A 21,011-nucleotide genomic window follows, 5' to 3' on the forward strand; every position below is an offset into this window, starting at 1 on the left:
TGTTGTGCACTCTGAGCAAACCAGAATGTCAGTATCTCAAAAGAAAAGGAAGATGTGCACATTTAGAGTCGTCACTATCCCAAATGATCATATTGGTTATTTGTGCCCAAACTGAGCTCAGATTGGTCTGCTCTGTTACAATGGGAAACACTGTACACTGACCCTGTCAGAGTGATATTATTTTGGTTGTCTTTGAGTATGAAGGACACCAACCAACCAACCAACCAACCAACCAACCAACCATTAAAATAAAACACAATTTTGTAGATAGTGCCAGTGCTTAATATATACTTGTTGAGTGGAAGTACTTACTTGACAAATTTATAGACACACAATTTTCTACAAGTTTTATTGGCACCAAAGATACACTTACTGGTGCATTTCACCACTTACAGTACAGGCTTCTTTAAAAACTTAACAGTTTCTTTTACCACACCATTGAAAGTGTTGTATGGCTCCACCAGAGAAACCATTTTTGATAAAGGTCCCACGTGACGATAATTAGGTTGATCCTTACATTCCCATATAGTGCTGTAATTAAGAGGAAAAAAAGCATTCAACAAATATAAAATCACAAATTATTCTCTCTTGAATCTATTATTGACTTATAGACACTCAGATGTATTTGAGGAGTTGGTAGATACAAATGGGAACACATTGGGCTGAGAGTCAGGAGATGTGGGTACTTGTAGTTTGAGCTCTAGGTCATCTATATGAACCTGTACCCAAATTGTGAATCTTTTCTACAATAGCCTTAACAAGTCAACACCTAGTCTCTTGCTTAAAGACTTTCAGGGATGGAGAGAGCTCACTATGTCATAGGACAACCCATTCTATTTTTGTAAACAAGTTTAAAAATCAAAATGGACATCACTAATTGCCTTCTAGAACTTTCTATTCAGATATATGAAATATATGTCTTCTTTTGTAACGGATTGGTAGGTACTTCAGATTTTCTCTCCATTAAGATTGTTATTCAGTCATTTACCAATTATATCTTACTCTTAGGGTTCCCATTTGGGCTTTTCTTGGCAAAGATAGTGGAGTGGCCTGCTATTTCCTTCAGTTCATTTTACAGATGAGAAAACTGAGGCAAACAGGGATAAGTGACTTACCCAGGGTCACATGGCTAGTAAGTGTCTAAGGCCACTTAAGGAAAATGAGTTTCCCTGACTCCCTACATCACTTAGCTGCCCGTTAAGATTTACTTACTACAAATATCCCTACTACTTCCAGTTGACTGAGATGACAATAATATAAGTTCTGGTCATAGATTTTGAATTCTTAAAAGAGGTAAGCTTTTTCGTTCCTAATCCTGAAGAATGTAAATTAAATGTACCAATTTATGTAAACAAAATATGGGGCTACTGACTGGTAAAACTGGGGAGGAAGTAACAAGAATTAGGTACAATTATAAACAAAGCAACAATGTCCCCCTTTTCTTATGTTTTTAAGCTGTTGTTTCCACAAAGAAGCCAGAAAATGAAGCTCTGTAAATTCTGCAGGGTGAAGTTTTGATTTTTCAAGAAAATGATATGAACTGATCATTCTAATGAAGATGAATCTATCATGCATGATATTTGTGCTTGCCCTAGACCTTTTGAGCCCAAATTGAGAAAAGGCATGAAAATTTTGCATTCCAAAAGGTTTTATTATTAGCTTGTAGAGAATACAGCATGCAAGTATAAGAATCTTAACTTTTCTTACAAAATAAGAATCTTAACTTTTCTAGCAAATTTCCCTATCTTCTAGGATTCTTTTGAATTTGAGAAATTAGGCAAGTGCTTTAAATGTTCCCAAGGCGTTATTAGACATTTTAATTATCAATATTCTCTCACAAAAAAGCAATATGGCATAATGGATAAAATGCTGGGCTGGGATGATGAAGATCTGGTTTCAAATCCTACCTCTGACATAAGATTACAAATTCTTCCTTTAATGTCTCTCTGGATCATACATAGCAGTGATTATGGCATAACACAATCCCACAGAATTTCAAGAAGTCTCATTTTTGTTCAAGCAGTGACATAAAGGGTATTTATTACCCAGGCACTGTACAACTTAAGGAGAGGATAAAGTGGTTGTTTATGGAGAGAGCTAGCCTGAGTGTTGCACTGATACTCAGATAGTAGGTAAAGACTCACTGAATCCATGGAATCCTTCAGTGAGTCTTTACTCATATATATATATATATATATATATATATATATATACATATATATATATATATATATAGGATGAGGTATGGGGAGCTGGAAGGGAAAGGGAATAACCATACAAATAGCACCTACTATGCACAAGACGTTGAACTGTTTTTAAAATATTTCATTTGATGTTAAAAAAAACCCATCTGAGATTGATGCTATTATTATCCTCATTTGACAGTTGAAGAAACTGAGGCAAAGAGAGGTTAAGTGACTTGTCCAAGGCCACACAGCTAATAAGTGTCTAGATTTAAACTCAAGTTTTCCTTATTCTGCTAAATGGTTCAGTGGATAGAGAGCTAGACCTAAAGACAGGTTCAATTCTGGCCTCAGACACTTACTAGCCATGTGATCCTGGGCAAGCCATTTAACTCTATTTGCCCCTGTAAAATGAGCTGGACAAGAAAATAGCAAAGCAGTCCAGTATCTTTACCAGGAAAACCTCACATAGGTTCATGAAGAGTTGGGCACAATTGAAATGACCAAACAACCACCTTCCTGATTTCAGGCTCGGAGCTCTGCCCCCATATTCCTCACTGAGAAAGCAGGAATGTTTTCCAATCTGTACTAACAGAGAAAATAGTATCCACATAGATGAGACCACAAATCTATCCACATATTGAAAGATAATAATTTTTATAGACTACCTTCCATGTCGTAAAGTATGTTTTTAAAATAAAAATTTTAAATGCACTATAATTGCACTTATGTGAAGGAAGAGATTGAATTAGTTATTGGGTACTAAAAGATATGCTACTCATTTCTTTTTTTGACATTGACATTTCGTATTCATTTTTGTGCTTCAATTAATTGCCTATAAGTACAAATCAATGGATGAGAGTCCTACCCAGATGATCCACTCTTCAGGAGCAATGATTGAGGTATCTATCTGTTCAGTTCAGAACAACAGAGCAAGAAGAAATCTTGGGAGCTCACAGTAGATAGGGGACACTGTCTTCAGACAGCAGACTCATCACCTAGAACAAGCGTTACCTCTTCTATTCTTAAAAAGTGCCAGTTAGTTTTTCATTTTGTCCATAAGTGATTTCTTCTTCCTTTGACTGCATTTCCTTTGATTTAGTCATTACCTTTTTTTTTCTTCCCTGAATATTAGTAATTTTTATAGAGCCTGCATAATAATCATTTCATAGTTCAGCTTTGGGGAATTATAGGTTGATAAGCTTATAGATTTTTGAGCTGGTAGGGATCTTGGAAAGAATCAAAGGCAACTCCCTCATTTTACAGAAAAGGAAACTGAGGTTAAGGACTTGTACAAAGACACCTGGGGATTCTGGGGTAGAGCCAGATTTGAGCCCAGGTCCTTTGTTTCCATCGCATCTTTGTTACTATCCTGATTGCTTTTCTTATTCTCCAGGCAGTCATATCTCAACAAGGTGTGGTGCTCACCCTGAGTTCTCCAAGCCTTTGCCAAAGAGTTGCAATCCTTGGTAGTCGTGCCAATCAAGAAAGGCTTTTCTTTGAGTATGGACCCAACGAGGAGCAATTGGTCTATGATTAGAGGGATATCCTATCATAAGATCAGAGAAACTCCGCAAGCTGGCTATAAGGCAATGGACTTTTGAACCACAGTACTGTCTTAGCCATGCATTAAATTATAGCATTACGGTAGACTTTGGTGAAGGAGACATCCACATAGACCAAAGTACAGCCTCAAAATATGGACACACTTTCCTCACTGTGACTATTCCAAGACTCCATCCCACCCCATCTCCCTCACTTTCAGCCAAAAGACCTTCTGTTTTACAGACCGAGCCTATCTGGGAACGGATACTTGATTTCTTGTAGCATGTCTTCTACATCCAAACACTTAACTGCAACTGCTCTTAATTGCTTGAAAAGCTTTTTCTGTCCTGGGTCCTCTCCTTTTCTCTCTCTCTGCATTTTCTCTACATGACCTCATCCTCTTGCATGGGGCCAACGATCATCTCATTGAAGATGATGCTGAAACCTCCATATCCAGTGACCATCTCTCTTCTGAGACTTTCTACCACCTACTCGATGTCCCTCTTGCACGTCTCTCCTAGGTTGTCCTCTGATATGTCAATTCTGTTCCACTTTCCCTTTATATGTTGTTTATATGCCATGAAATGTAAGTTTCTTAAAAACTGGAACTGCCTTCTTGGTTTATGTTTTGTTTCTACAAAACTTAGCACAGTCCCTGGCAAATAGTTGCATTTCATCAATTGCTCAGTATGCCCTTTTGTCTATCTGTCTCTCCATCTGTCTTTCTGCCCATTTACCTTTTGCTTCCCTATCTATTTATTTCTCTTTCTCAAAATCACCTTCTCCAAACCAGAACTCATCTTTCCCCCTAGTCTTCCCCCTCTTCCTAGCGCCTTGTTTTTGTCAAGAGGACTATGATACAGTCCCTTCTGTTTGAAACTTTGGAGTCAGCACTCATCTCTTCATTCTCACTCACATCCTATTTCATCTAATAAGTTCCACCTCATCCACCTATCTCAGATCTGTCCCTTTTGGTCCACTCAAATGACCACCATGCTAATCTGGATCTCATCAACTCCTGTCTAAATCTATTATAAGAACTCAATCAGTTTCTCTGAATCTAGACCCCTTCTTTCCAATTCATCTTTCACTTAGTTGCCGATTGGATATCACTAAGGCCCAGAACTGGCCTGATTTAAAATCCTCAGTGGATACCTAGTGTCTCCAAGATAAAATACAAAATCCTCTGACTTGTATTTATTTATTTATTTTTATAAACTCTTGCCTTACATCTTGGAATCAATACTGGGTACTGGCTCCAAGGCAGAAGAGTGGTAAGGGCTAGGCAATGGGGATTAAGTGACTTGCCCAGGGTCACACAGCTGGGAAGTGTCTCAGGCCAGATTTGAACCCAGGACATCCCATCTCTAGGCCTGGCTCTCAATCCACTGAGCTACTCAGCTGCCCCTTCTGACTGGTATTTAAAGACTATTTCTGTCTAATTATGTCTAATCTTGTTAGGATGTTTATATATATAAACATCCTAACAAGATTAGATATTTCTCCCCATGTACACTGTATTTGCTGATCTCATCCACAATATTGCATCTCTTGTCTCCATGCTTTTGTATTCCATGCTTTGAAGGCTCTCCTCACTCACCTTCACCTGTTCAATCACCAAACATTTACTAATTGACTACTATATGCTAGGAACTGTGCTGGGTGTTGGGAATATACAGATAAAAATAAAACAGCCCAGGGCCTTAGGGAGTTTACATTCTGTCAGGGTAGATAACATATACACAAAGAAGTAAATACAAATTCTAAACAAAATGAAGACAAAATAGTTGAGGGGGCATCTGTGGTAGTTGAGTCAAGATTTGAAGGAAACTTGGACTTTTTCAGGGTAGGGATGAGGAGGAAATACATTCTAGATATAGATGATAAGCTGTTCTAAGACAGAGAGATAAAAGAAGGAATGAGGAACAAATCTAATTTAGTTCTTCCCATCAAAATCCTTGACGTTGTCAAATGGTGCAACATTAGAAGATGGCATGGTTTTGTCAGTGGAAAGGACCTTAAAGAAGAGACATTAACATCTACTTTGTTGAAGCCTCCTCAGGCCCATGGGACCTTTCCATCTGACTTGCATCTGAAACTTTTCATGTGTGTTAACTTCCTCCATCAAAATGTGAGCTCCTTTACAGAAGGAACTGTCTTCCTTTTCTATTTGTCACCCCCAGTGTTTAGCACAGTGCTTTGAAAATAGTAAAATCTCAATAAATGCTTCATTTATTAATTTACTCATTATATGTATTATGTATGCATTCTATAAAAAGTCTAGAAAGACAGGCTGAATTGTTTAGCATGTTTCAAGGCCTTGATAAAGTGCTATCTTCTACACAAGATCTTCCTGTTATTAGAGCCATCATGTTATTTTTTATTTAATTTTATATATGTCCTCCCACTCCTAGTAGACTATAAGTTTTTGAGGGTAGGGACTTGTTTTCATTTTTTGCCTTCATCCCTAGAACCTACCAGAATGGCAGAATGGGCACTTAATAAATCCTTGTAGAATTGAATTTGATAACATATAAAGTAACATTAGAAACTGAATGCCAAGGAGATAGAAATGAGAAAAGAGCTGGGATGATATGGAAAATTTTTGGAACATCCACTGAATGGAATTCATTAGGAAATTAAGAGATAAATAAAAAGAAAATGGAGTAGCAGTGAAGCCACAGTTGACAAAAATAATTGCAAATATCTGTAAGCATAACTTTATAGAAAAAAAGAGTAAAAATGTAGCAAGCTGAGCAGATAATTGGGAGGAAGTTAGTTCAATTAAGTTTTTGTGTTCTACCTTAGTTAGAGATGCTTTTAAAAAAAATGAACAAAAAAGCAGTTAGGTGGCTCAATGGATAAAGAGGCAGGCCTGGACACAGGTGGTCCTGGGTAATTCAAATTGGCTTCAGATAATTTCTTAGATGTGTGACCCTGGACAAGTCACTTAACCCCAATTGCCTATTCCTTATTTTTCTGACTTGTGAACTGATACTTAGTATCAATTCTAAGTCAGAAGGTAAGGGATTTTTTAAAAAAAAAAATGAACAAAAAACTCAAAATAAAAACCAATGAATAACCTGTTCAATGAAATAAAATGGAGCTATTTAGTAAAGGTCAGGTGAAATTGATTCTTGAAGGTTGAATTTCAAAGTTAAACTGTCTCCTGCATCAAAGAAAACTAGTAACTGGTTAAATCCAGTACACTTAGTGTACTATTAGATTAGAGAACTCTAACCCAGTGTAAGCAGGATGATTTTCTCTGTTAAACTGTATTTTCATAGTTCATTAAGTATTATATTTCTATAAGACAACACTGTTTTTCAGCAAGCTAACTGTAAGAAATCAGGAAGCAGATTTTAGCAGTTATAAAATGGAGATTGGACAGCTTGGGCAGTTGGGTCCAATACTAGCCTTGTCATTGATATCTTTAGTGTTCAGTCCAACTCAACAAATACTTATTAATGCTTTGTAGTCAAATATAGGGGATTAAAAAACAACCACCAAAAGAAAAACTCCTACCTTCAGATAGCTTACATTTTACCTGGGAGATATAATATGTTGACAGATAAGTAAAGAGAAGACAATTTAAAGAGGAAAAAAATAATTAACAAATGGGGTGTAGGGAAATAAAGGAATTTTCAATTGAGAAGATACATTGGAGAGGAAGAAAGAAGTGTCATAAAAGCCAAGAGTAAAGAAAATATGCAGAAGAGGTTATTCCATATTCCCAAATTAAAAGTCAAGAATATAATAGTTAATAGTTCTTTAGGAGGGGCAGCTAGATGACTCAGTGAACAGAGCACTGGAGCTTGAGACAGGAAGTAAAGCTCCAATCCAGCCTCAGACACTTATTAACTGTGTAACCTGAAGCAAGTCTTTTGACCTTTGTTTATCTGAATCCACTGAAGATGTAAATGGCAAACCACTCCAATATCTTTGCCAAGAAACCTTTATAGACAGCATGGTCCTTGGGTCATAAAGAGTTGAAAAAAACAAAATAAGTGAATAATGAGGTTTTGGAAACCATGGAGAGAATATTTTCAGTAGAGTGGTGATAGGTATTTTTATGATTGTGGGAAATCTGTCTATATTTGTAGGTAGTTGGGAAGAAAATAGAAAAAGAAAGACTGAAGATGACCTAGAAAAAATGATTCCTGAGTCAAAAGCTTGAAGGAATTAAGAGGAGATGAGATAAAGGGTATAATTGAGGGATTAGCTTAATAAGGAATTGTCTCTTTCTCAATAGCTGGTACAAACATTAAATAACTTCCCTATGAGCATTGTTAGTATATGTCAGAGACCAGGCTGGAAACAAGGCCTTCCTAACTTCCAAGTTGACTCTTTATCCATCATATGATACTGCCTTGCTAATAAAGAAAACTAAATTTGTCACGGACCCAGTCTGTACAATGTAATGGCATTTCAGTGGCAAACAATACTCAGAGTGGAAGCAAAGCAAACAGAGGTTATCCAATGTTGATGGCAGGGCATAAATAATGGTAGGTTTAGAGGGATAGGGATACAAAAGTGGATGACAGTGTACAATTGAACTGATAAAATATAGGGTCAAGACTGCGAAAAATGGAAATTGGGACCAAGAGAGGGATGACAGAGAGAAAAAGATGAAAGAGGGAAATATGGAAGTCATGTAAAAATGAAGAATTGGTTCAAGACAAATGATCCAGAGGGAAAGATGAAAGATGAAAGGCTTTTCATCACAAAATTGAATGTTAGAATTTAAGATTATGGAATCAGAACAGGATTTGGTGAGTTATGAATTGTTAGGAAATTTTTCCTTGTGTCTAATGGAAATCTGCTTCTTTGCAACTTTCTTTGCTTTTTCAAGCAAAAGATCCCCAGTTCTTTTAACCAGTCCACATAGGATGATCTCCATTTCTTCCCTTTTGCTGTCAACTCTGCTTTGAGCATACTCAGGCTTTTCAATGTCTTTCATTTTAACACTCATGACCGAATGCAGTACTGCAAATATGGCCTGAACAAGACATAGGACTTTTCTCTATTTTTGTACATAACTCAATGAATCAGAACCAATGGGCCTCATAGATTTGGAATGTCTGATTCTCATGCTGCCATGAGGTTATTGCACTGATGACAAAGACTAATCATCTTGAGCTTCTGCCATGAAGATTTACAGTAGTGACTCAGAGCCACTGAATATTTTTATTAGACTTATTAAATTTCCAGTGGCACAAGGATAGATTCTCAAGCAAGCCAAGTACATGCTAGTAAATTTTTCTATTTTTGAGAACAAAAACTATAGTTTGAAGAGTGATTTTGATACTGATTTTATCTCTTTTTTAAAAAGTCTTTCTCACATTAAATAAATAAAATATTCCATTTTCTTAATTTTTGAGAATTATTCCTAAATTCTATTGCCTGAAAGTTGATTCACCTTTAAGTAAACTTTACAAAAACACAGTTGAACCATGGCATTTGAAGATTTGGCTTTAGAGCAAACTGACAGAGTTCAAACCCATAAAACCCAAGACCTTTGTTGTGTTAAGTTTTTGCCTTTGCCTCTTATTCTCTATCATCTCAATTTTGTCATAACAGGAAAAGCACTGGTTTATCTAAGTTTGGGTACACTTTCAATTCTTCTGAACCAGAATGATGAAGAGATAATGGGGCCCTTTAGAAAGCAGGAACCTTGCTCTTCTTTATCTAATATCGTGAAACACTTAATGCCATGCCAAAAACTCAGGGACCCATGAAGTATTATGAATAAGTAATTTAAATATTGAAGTAAAAAAGCTATTAATGTGGTTTGGCTGTCCACTTTCTTCTATGTATAAAGAAAAGATAGTGATATAGGTCCCTCAAGCAGAAAAAGGATAACAAAACAAAGGCTGACTTTACCATGATTTTCCGGGCTGTGCTGTCTAGGAAAATGTGGTCAAGAAGATAGTTCCAAGAAGAAAGGTCTTTACCTGAACATATTTGTGATAAGTTCCTAATTGGTACATTTCACCTTAAAGACAGATGGCCCTTTCCACAGTACATGGATTAGCTCCCTAATTCAATCAAGGGAGAAAATAGGTCCATTCAGTCATGATAGGGGATAAAGAACTTGAGGGCATCATTCTCCATACCTCCTTCAAAAAGAATGCTTCTGAGGAGCAGCTAGTGACTCAGTGGATAGAAATCAAGCCCTAAAGACAGGAGGTCCTGATTTCAGATCTGGTCTCAGACACATCCCAACTCTGTGACCCTGGGCAAATTGCTTAATCCCTAATGCCTTGCCCTTACTGCTCTTCTATTTTGAACTGAAATCCATTCTAAGACAGAAGGTAAGGGTTTAAAAAAATGGAATGCTTATGGACAAAAGAATTGACTTTTTAAGTTAGAAGAGACGTTAGTAGTCATCTAATCCAAGCTACAATTTAAAAATAACCTCTTATACAGGCTACTTAACAAGTGGTCACTCAGCCTTGGCTTAAAAAACCCCAGTATAGGAGAACCTACCACCTCCCCGGAGGATAAATGATAGATGAGTAAATAAAGAGATGATGGAGAAATGATAGATGGGTAGATGAATAGAGAGAGATGGGTGGATAGATAGATAGATAGATAGATAGATAGATAGATAGATAGATAGATAGATAGATAGATAGATAGACAGACAGGCGGACGGACAGGCGGACGGACAGATGGACGGACAGACAGACAGACAGATAGATAGATAGATAGATAGATAGATAGATAGATAGATAGATAGATAAAGATATTGAGAATCAGGCAATAATCAGACCTGCAAATAGGCAGTCATAATTTTGAGTGATTTTGCATTATGGTGAATTTAAAGCAAACTGTTGAACTTTTAACTGAACCGCTTTCTTTCTTTTTTTAAAAAATCAATTATCGATGAGTCATTGCAGACCAACATCCATACATAATCTTGCTTTGGGCCTTGGTCACATTTTTAGTATCCACTACACTTTGAAGTTTCATAGTTTCTTTACCTTATTCAAATTAGAACCAAATGGTTAAAATGTCACTGGTTTATATATACAAGCCCCAGCAGTATGTTCACATTTGTTCCCTTATAATCATATGAAGACAGTGCTTCAAAAATCACGAGTAACTGCATGGCAAGCTCTGTGTTGTCCAAGGAAAGAGCACTGTTCATAACTAAAAGAAAGGCCCTTTGATGGTTCGATGGCACTTCCTTGCATCCTCTCTGGTGGGAGTAATGGCGTGTTCTAGATAACGCCATGGCATTTATCTACAAAAAGATTCGTTCTGAATCCATTTGGGACCTGAATTTGCTCTTTTTTAGCAATACATTAGTTTATTTTCAAGACCAAGACTTCTAGCAAGTGCTTTCAAATTTGAATTATAATGAGCAATAAAGCAGTTTGTTTCTTTACTGGCAGCTTCAAACGAAGGAGCCCATCAGTAAAGCTAGCCTCTAATAGCTGTGCTTTTCAGTTTGTAAAAGTGATATTTGAAAGATTGTTATTATTTTCAATAGAATTTCTGTTTTATGAGGAATAATGTAATTATTCCCAGAAAAAAGTGAATCACAGACAAGTGAAAAATGTACATGGATTTCAAGCAGCATGTATTTATTTAGTTAATGCAGAATTGCAAGTCTAACTAGCAAGGTTGAGTCCATGCTAAAACAAAGCAAGTTCATCCTTCTTTCCATATAGATCAACTTTTTAAACCTTTGTGGGTGAGGAGTGATACTGGTCTCTTGAAGTGTGAAAATGAGCCCATTCTTTTTCATGAAAAAAATGTGACTCCATTTTTTAACCAAAGCAAGTTCATTTTTAAAATTTAATTGTTCTTTAATGAAATAACCATAATTAGGATTTTCCCTCTAATGTATATGAACAAATTGAATAATAATCTTTGTACTTACCGCCGAACTTCTGAGCCTACATCTGGGGTTGTTGGTGGAATATCCCAAGTTGCTGGCTGGGTGCTTAGGAAATGAACCTTGCCAGTATATCCTGGAATATTTTCAGAGCTGAAGAAAAAAATTAAAAGAGAAAGAAGGGAAGAAATTAAAAGAATAAACTTTAAAAAATCATATTTTTGAAGGGAGAAGGAAAAAATAATGATATTCTATGTTTTTCCCTTTCAAATCTTAGAAAATAGGAGCCTACTGAAAATGAGATGAAGAGCATTAATTTTATGGCATGATCATACACAGAAATGTCAATTTTCTTCTGTTTTAGAGTAAAAACAAGCACACAAAAAACCTGACAATGTTCAAAACATCAATTGCAATTTTCTCTTTTCCTATTATTTAGAATTTGTGTGGATTTAACAACCATGATTCATTGTCAAGAAAGACATTTCATAATAAGAGAAAAACCAAAAATCAGTGGCTTACAAAAATATAAGACTTTGAGTTCATATATAATCTAGCAATGTTGATTTAAATATTTATCCTCAAAACTACTTACATATGCATTAGCTTTTTTATTTTTAAAATTGTCACTAGGATACTATATTCTGTGTAAGTGATGATTTAGGATATTTTTGAAATGTGAGCTATTATTTTTAATATAGCAACATATGAATCTATTATCAATCTTGTTTAATATCCTTCCAAAAAAGAGTAGGAGGGAAGAAAAAGGGAGAAGAAAGATAGGAAGGGAAAATAATTAGGGTTTTCTTTATTGTAAATATTTTATTATAAAAGATTCTTTAGAGTGAGATTTAATTTTTTTAAAAATGCCTACCTAAAGGGAATAGTTTATGGAATCATTTTCATTACTAGTTTATGGGATTAAAATGAGAAAATTAAGTAGATGAGGTAATGCAAGTGTAAAAAATTACTCCATATTCTAACTTTAAAGATATAATTGACTTAGAGCTTGAAAAGAATTTTCTAGATTTCATAATTTCAATTCTTTCATTTTACAGATTAAAAAACTCAACTGAGACTACTCTTTCCACTACACAACATTGCCACAGATATTGATTTCTGCCAAGTTAGTACTCTCTCAAAAAATCTAGATTAAAAATTTTCCATGTTTTAAGAGATACAGGACTTTAATGGAGGGATATTGAAATACATTTTGGAAAATATTGTGGAGTGGAACTGTATGAGAAAAGCTCCACATAAAACCTGTGGATGAAAAATGAATAAGGAAAAAAATTCCCAGAGTGAAAAACATGTATGAAAAATGAAGAGGGAATTGAAAAAAATCCATGTAAAGGACATCGATGCACTGTTAAAAGATAATTAAATGGAATCAATAGATCAATAGATGTAACCATCAATCTAATATCCTAATATATTACAATACAATTTTCCAAACTAGGGAGAAAAGAATGTAGAACCTCTCTGTGATAGGAAAAGGCATTGTAATATAGTGGCAACATTTTTGAATTTAGATTCAGAAGGTACTCTAAAGAACTATTTAAATCCTTTCATTTTAGATGTGAGTAAAGACTATAAAAGATAATGGAAATCACAAACTCCTGAAGCTAATTCGTAGCCTTGTTAAGATTAGAATGTAGGTTTCTAGACTAGAATTCTAGTCTAGTGTTTTGTTCACCATGTTGTCTGTTACCTAATATTACACAAGTATATTATTTATTTGACATGACTAAAGAATGAGTTGTTCTACATGGGAGAGTTTTCCAAATAACTGAAACATACCCACTTAAAGTACAAAGATTTTAAAATTTTAATTATTTTTGATGAGGCTCTTTATAAAATACATTACAAGGCGGCCACCCATAATTTGGGAAATGGACAAAAAATATAGTGTATGAGTGTAATGAAATATTATTTTGTGGTAAAAAAATAACATATCTAAAGAATTCCGTGGAACATATAACTGCTTTAGAATGAAGTAAACAGAAACAGGAAGAAGAGCAAACACAGAAAACACAATAATATAAAGAGAAATGATAGTAAAAGGTGGTCTAATAACTATGAAGACCAATCTTGATTATGGAGAATAGATAAGAAAACAGATCTCTCTCTCTCTTTCTCTCGGTCTAGAAGTGGGGAACTTGGGATATATTACATATACCATCAGATGTATTGACTGTTTTTATTTTACCATTTTCTTTGTTATAAGAGAATGCTAAATGTGAGAGTGGTCAAGGCTAGTCTCCAAAATGACCAAAAGTCCTCAATGATATATTTTTAAAATAAAAAATATTAAATATTTCTTTGGTTTCCAAAACAAAATATACTTGATAATGAACACTATATAATACTATATTAATGTCTTTGAGGGTCCCTACACTGAATGAGACTACTGGACTTTTGAATTCTTGTCTCTCTTTATTGAATTTCTCTCTTTTTTATAGTCAGACTATCCATTTTTCTTTCATGAGGAAGTGACTATGTTTGCCTCTACCAGCTTATTCTCTTAACTAACTTTCTAATTTATTGACAATATTCTGCTTTCCACTGGGGAATTGGAACGTAAAGCTTCTTAAAACTGTCGTCTAAAATACAAGTGAATAAATAGGCTCTGAATGAGGACCTTTGGGATTCCACTATGTGTAGACTGCATAACCTATATTATGAAGACTTTGTGGTATTACCTCTAGACTTTGTAATATTAGCTTTGGATTTAACAATATTCCTTTGTCTATCTATAGACTTTTGAAAATAATAATAACAAAATATTTATCAGAACCAGGAGAACACTGTACACAGCAACAACAATAATGCATTTAATGTAGTGTGAATGACTTAACTATTATCAACAAGGTAAGGATCCAGGAGTACTCCTAGGAACTCATGACAGAAAAGGAGAGCCACCACTATAGAAGGACCAGATTGAAACATATTATCACTTTATTTCCTCCATGAATTTTTCTTTGGTATAAGCAACATGTGTCTTATTTCACAACATGATGAACAAGGATATTTGTATTATATGATAATATATCATATTACATGCCTTCTTGGGAAGGGGGAAAGAGAGGGAGGGAGGGGAAAAAATGAAACATAGATATTTGGACATAGCTAATGTGAAAATATGTTTCTTTTGGATAAGTATATTTATTATAATTTTTGCATATTTATCCCAAATTATATGTATTATGTTACATATTATATTGTTTAATATATATTGTATATATATGATAAAATAAATAAATGAAAAATAAAATAAAAACAAATGGTAATAAAAAACTATCCAGATATTCAACCATAACTTAGAGCAGAGATTCTTAATTTTCTTTTATGTCATGGTCTCCTTTAGTAGTCTAGTGAAGACTATGGATCCCCTTGCAGAACATAGGCATTAAATGCAAAAAATACATAGAATTTTAAAAACTCAATTAAATTGAAATATATATTTCATATATTTGTGAAATATGATAATATATTATATATTATAATTATATTTTGATATATTTTAATTTAAATTTTAAAATTCTATGTATTTTATGCTACTAAAGAATAGATTCTTGGATTCCAGATTAGGGAGTCTTGTCTTAGGATGCTAAGTGACTTCTGGACTAATAAAATAACATATCATTTCAGAATTTTAAGAAGGTAGTAAGTAAGGTGGTGAAGTGGGTAGAGTGCCTCAGTAGTGTGTGACTGAGTAAATCTCTGCTTCTCTCAATCTAATTTTTCTTTTCTTTAAAGTGGGGATAATAAAAATACCTACTTCACAGGATTATTGTAAGTATCAATTATTAAACATTTTTTGAACATTACTATTTTCTAGTAATTATGATAAACACTAAGAAAATCTTTGAAAAATGCTTTGCAAACTTTTAAAGTCTAGACAAATGTTGATATTATCATACATTTTTTCATTATCTATTAAATGAAATAAAAATGAACAAATAATCATTGAGTAGTTCTTGTCATGTTTAAGGCACTAGACTGTACACTGTGGGAAACATAAGGAAACAAAAGATAACATCTCTACCTGAAGAACTTCCATCAAATTGGGGAAGCAGGAGCAAGTGAGATTTGCACTGTATTCTGCCTAGGTTAGGCCATAGCTGATGGTCCTATAATAATTTTGGAGTGCCACATTGTAGGAAGGATATTTATAAGCAGAGAGAGTCTAGAGGGTAGTAATCTGGATAGTGAAGGGTCTTGAGATCATGCCATGCAAGCATCATCAGTCCAAGGAACTGGGGTCATTTAACATGGAGAAGAAAGAGAGGATTGGTCAATAATTGAAGAAATCTCATGTGGAAAAGAAGTTAAGTACATTCTGTGTCAAGGTGGCTAAAAGATTGATTTTTGGCAATTAGAAATTTTAAAAAAAGTTTTAGCAATTATTATCTGGAGGCAGACTCAGCTTCACTTGAGGTTTTCAAGCAAAGGGGGAATGGACTATTTGTCAGGTATGTTGTTGAGAGGATTCTTGATTTAGTGTCTTCTGAGGTCCCTCCCAACTTGGAAAACATAGAATTTGTCATTAACATATCTAAAAATGTGAATAATCATATGTTTTACATTATAAACCAGATTAAGGAAGGGGGGAGAGTCCTCAAAACTTCTTCTATGCTTTGACCTGCCCTGGTTGTTGAATGGAGTCAGTAGCAGGGCTATTGGACTTTCCCATCATCAGACCCAATGAAATAATGCAGCCACTTCTGGAGTCTTTAATTCATAGTATTTGCTTTTTTATCAACTTTCTTTATTTTTCTTGTGTTTTCTCAGAAAGAGAGAAAAGATTCTATACCACAATGATAAAACTGAGAGCAAAGTCAGTCACCCCGTTACAAACTTAGCCTATCAAGTTATTTTATGTGGTTCCAACTTCTCATCACTGGGGTCTCTTTCTGTCAGTGTGACGTCTCACTTAGCTCTCCTCTCCTCTGGTTCCTCATTAATGCATTGGTGTGCAGTCAAAATGCAAAGGAGGAGAAATGACCAAAACCTCAGCCAAAGCCAAACAAAGACTCCACCCATGGATTACTCACTGATATTTGCTCTCTTTTTAACTCTAAGTTTACCAAATCTTCCTACAAAATGAAAAGACCTAGACTTGCAGTCAGAGGACCCAGGTTCAACAACCAGCTCTACTACTTACAACCAGTGTGCATGGGCACCATGACCAATTTACTCCCCCTCTCTGGATCTCAGTTTCCTCATCTGTAATGAAGGGAATTAGGCTAGATGATCTTTAATATCCACTTTGGGGATATTAAACCTATTTATTAATATGATTTAATTAAAAAATTAAAATATTTAATATTAATTAAATCTAAATCTATTTATCGATGATTCTGTGAGTAAGGACAAGACAGCATCAGGCATGTTCTCAGGGCATAGCAACTAGCTCAGTTTGGTAGGGGTAAGAGATGTTTGAAAAGAAGTACCTGGAGATGGGGAAAAGGGTGAATTGGAGTCAAATAGAGAATGCCATGTGAAAGAGTTTGTCTATTATCCAGCACGCAATGACTTCTGTGGTTTATGGACAGTAGAATATAAGGCCTTTGAGGGAAGGGGTTACAATATTTTCATTTCTTTCTTTCTACCTCCAGTGCTTAGTTCTACTTGTTATACAATAGGTCAGGTAATAGGCAAATAATCAATGATTATTGATCTATTAAGTAAGTGGCACAGTAGAACATGCTAGACTTGGTGTCAGGAAGACATGAGGACAAATCTGATCTTAGAACCTTACTAGATGTGTGACCCTAGGCAAGTCACTTAACTGTATTTGCATCAGTTTTCTCATCTGTAAAAATGATCTGGAGAAGGAAATGGCAAAAGGTGCTGCTGTATTTTTATCAAGAAAAGAACAATAACAAAAACAACAGTGAATTGAGCTGGATTGGCACTGCTATATGTTACTTATTTTTTAAAAACTTTTACCTTCTGCCTTAGAATAGATACTAAGTATAGATTAGAAGAATGATAAAGACTAGGCAATTAGGGTTAAGTAACTTGTCCAGAATTGGAGTGCTTTATAGTATGGGTCTTGTCGTTGTTCATTTATGCCTTAGAAGCAAGTAAATTCTAGAATATGCCTTTCTCCCTCTCTCACTCAGCATGCTGCATAATTAAACCTTTAATACATGTCTTTTGCAAGTAAAACTCAGTGGAATTGCATGTCAGCTATGGGTGGGGGTTGGAGAGGAGAGAAAGAACATGAATCATGTAACCATGGAAAAATATTCTAAATTAATTAATTAAATAAAAAATTTTAATTGAAAATAAATAAATAAATAAAGATAAATGCATGTTTGTTGAATGACTTACATACCTTAAAACTAATCTAAGGAGGGAATCAAGTCAAGAACAATAGTGAAACAAATAATATCACTTGCTGGGTACCAGAAGGACTAAAAATAATTATAATTCTGGGAAACTAAAAAATAACCTTACAAATATCAAATCTATTTTTTTGAGACAAAGTATATCAGACACACATAACAAGTTAACCTGGAGAAAGATTTCAGGCTTCTTTGTGTGAACTGGCATGGCCAGAATGTTGGTCACTGGCCTTGAGGTTTAGTTTGGGATTTCCTTCTACAAAAGTGGTAGTAAGTTAGAGAAGTAACAAGAGTGGAGCAAAATTAGTGAAGTATGTCTGTCTCCCCAAGCATTAATTAAAGCTTCCATGCATATTACAAAGGAAATCCCCATCAACTGTGCTGGAGTTTTTTCCACTCACTCTAAAACACCTGCAGAATTAAAATATAGCACTTGGGTCACAGCCTCTCATTGTAATGGTTTCATAAGGGAGAGAACACACTATGAGGATCTTGGTAATCGCAGTAGATTCTTAAAAAACATATTTTGAATGAACAAATTTTTAAAAACTGTGCTGTACAGACTGCATATAGAATTATAGCATAGGTACAAATACATAGAATTTCCTAAAGTCTTAATGCTTTACTGCATTAAGTATATATATATATATATATATATATATATATGTATTTGAGTTACATATATGTGTATGTAATATATATGCTTCTTACCTACATATATACTCATATTACACATACATGTATGCACGTGTACACATGAAGGACGAAACCAGCAGGCTGAATTAAGCTTTGTTTATTTAGCTATGAGACTGTAATAGAAGCTGATTTATTTTGGTAACTTGACAAATATAAGAGAAGAAAAGCCTCACTGATATTGCTTGCAATTTATTATTGCTTTAAGCTTGGAGGAAGCATATGATAAAGGTGTGATTTCTCAATGTTGATGCATCCATCAGGACCTGGTGTCCAACAAGCATCCATCACCCCAGCTGGAGGCACTGTGTGGCTGTCTGGTGGTGCTCACGAGGGATGGGAACAATGTGAGAGTGAACAGTGGAAATGACAGAGCCTGGCAAATGGATTTTCAGCTTCCATGCATGATGCAACACTGCCCCCATTTGTGAATCTCAGAAGGAAGCTCCAGCCAACTTTAACTGGCGAGGTTGTAAATTTCATTCTGATTCATTGAATCACAACCTTTTGTATGATTTTTATTCCTGGATGTTAAAATTAAGTGGCATTGACATAAGGAAGATAAGTTGTTCATTTCCCTTGTGGTTGTAAGGGGTCTGATTTGATTTGTGAAAGAGAAAAATTAATAGCTGGTATCCTATTTTTTACAACCACTTATTTTTTTAGCATGAGCAATGATAAAAGAGACAATAAAGAAATTAAACAATCTTGGAAGACAAAGAAATGGGAAGATGGGGAGGAATTAAAGGATCTAAGGAAGGAGATAAAGAAGAATTATTAAGAAAATAGAGAAATATAATATGGTCTTATTTTAATCCATTGAAGTTTTTTCTCTAAAAATAATGTGATACCAAAGTTTAAACTTAAGCAACCAACACACATACAACACATACATACTAATTAACTAAAAAAGTGTGTATAGATTTTGTCTCACACTAATTCACATGTAAGTAATGCTTTAATATTTACAAATAGCTAACCTCATTGACAATCCTATGAGGTAGGTAGTTTGAATATTGAGATCCTTTTATTAAAGAAGGAGAATCTAAAGCTTAGAAAGCTGAAATAGCTTGCCCTGTATGCTATCCCTAATATGTATTTTATTCAGGATTCAAACACAGTTGATAGGATCATATTTTTGTTATTCAGTTATTTCAGTGTCTCCAACTCTTTTTAGGTTTTCTTGGCAAAGTTAGTGGAGTGGTTTTCCATTTCCTTCTCCAGCTCATTGTACAGATGAGGAAACTAAGGCAAATAGGGCTAAACAACTTGTCCAGGGTCATATAGCTAGTAAATGTCTGAGCCCAGATTTGAACTCATGAAGATGAGTGTTCCTGACTCCAGGACTGGTGCACTGTACCACCTAGCTGCCTCTGCTTCAATAATAGATTTTAATTTTAAAAATAAAATATCTGAAAGGGATCTCAGAGGCATGTAGCTCTGTCCTTTTATATGAGAGATAAGAAAGCTAAAGAGCAGAAAAGTGACTTATTTGCCACAAATCACCAGTTTAGGGACAGAGCTGGGATTAGAAGCCAAGTCCTCTGATTCTAGATCTAATGCTTCTTTTACTAACCCTGACTCTATTATTCTAAATAGTAACTTAGTTTGAGATGAGTCTTGAATTGAAAAGGAAAAGCTAAATAAATGGTCACTTAATTTTGTTAACTACATGTTTGTTGAGTATATTTTAGTTTAAAAAATTATGGCAATTATTTTCTCTCTCTAGATCCAGGAACTTTCATTGAGGGAAGAAAGGCAAGGAATAGACTTATTGGGCTCTGATGAGAAGGGACTCCCTGCCATGGTGATTCTTTGGAGGAAAAACGGGGGGTGCCTTCAAGAACATTAGCCAGTCCTAGATAGCAATAGATAGTCCAGCTCCCATTTCTTACAGGGAGAAAGCCTTGGTATGGGTAGAAAACACTGGCAGGTGAAGTAGCAGAGTTTTAATCAATCAGTCTGGGCAACTATATAGCACAGTGGATAAAGCTCCAGGCTTGAAGTCAGGAAGACCCGAGTTTAAATTTTATCTTCAGTTACGTAGTAGCTTTGCCACCTTGGGGAAGTCACTTAACCTCTCTTTGCCTGTTTTCTCATCTGTAAAATGAACTGGAGAAGGAAATGGCAAACTACCATAGTATCTTTGCCAAGAAAACCCCAAATGGAGTCACAGAAGAGTTGGACATGACTGAAACTACTGAATGACAATCAAAGAGTTTTAGTGTCATTCCTTCTAATATTACCTTCCATCTACTATCTTGCATATTCTGATATATCTATGAAATCTCCACCATTAGAATATTAGATCCCTGAGGACAAGGATTATTTTTACTTCTTTTCTTTGAATATCTAGCACTCAGCACAGTGCCTGGAACATGGTAAATT

General features: G+C 34.9%; 1 protein-coding gene across 1 annotated transcript in view; it reads right to left on the minus strand.

Annotated features, from left to right (window-relative positions):
• Window positions 1-335: 335 nt before the first annotated feature.
• The window catches only part of SPMIP7 (sperm microtubule inner protein 7), a 94,258-nt gene continuing 73,582 nt past the window's right edge, over window positions 336-21,011 (minus strand). Inside the window, exons 8-9 of the mRNA XM_007500416.3 lie at window positions 11,620-11,727; window positions 336-531 (exon numbers count right to left, since the gene is read on the minus strand). Coding sequence (XP_007500478.1) covers window positions 390-531; window positions 11,620-11,727 — 250 coding nt within the window. The 3' untranslated portion in view covers window positions 336-389. The remainder of the gene's footprint in view (window positions 532-11,619; window positions 11,728-21,011) is intronic.

The sequence above is a fragment of the Monodelphis domestica genome, chromosome 7 (genome assembly GCF_027887165.1).
Source record: "Monodelphis domestica isolate mMonDom1 chromosome 7, mMonDom1.pri, whole genome shotgun sequence".
Classification (NCBI taxonomy): Eukaryota; Metazoa; Chordata; class Mammalia; order Didelphimorphia; family Didelphidae; genus Monodelphis; species Monodelphis domestica.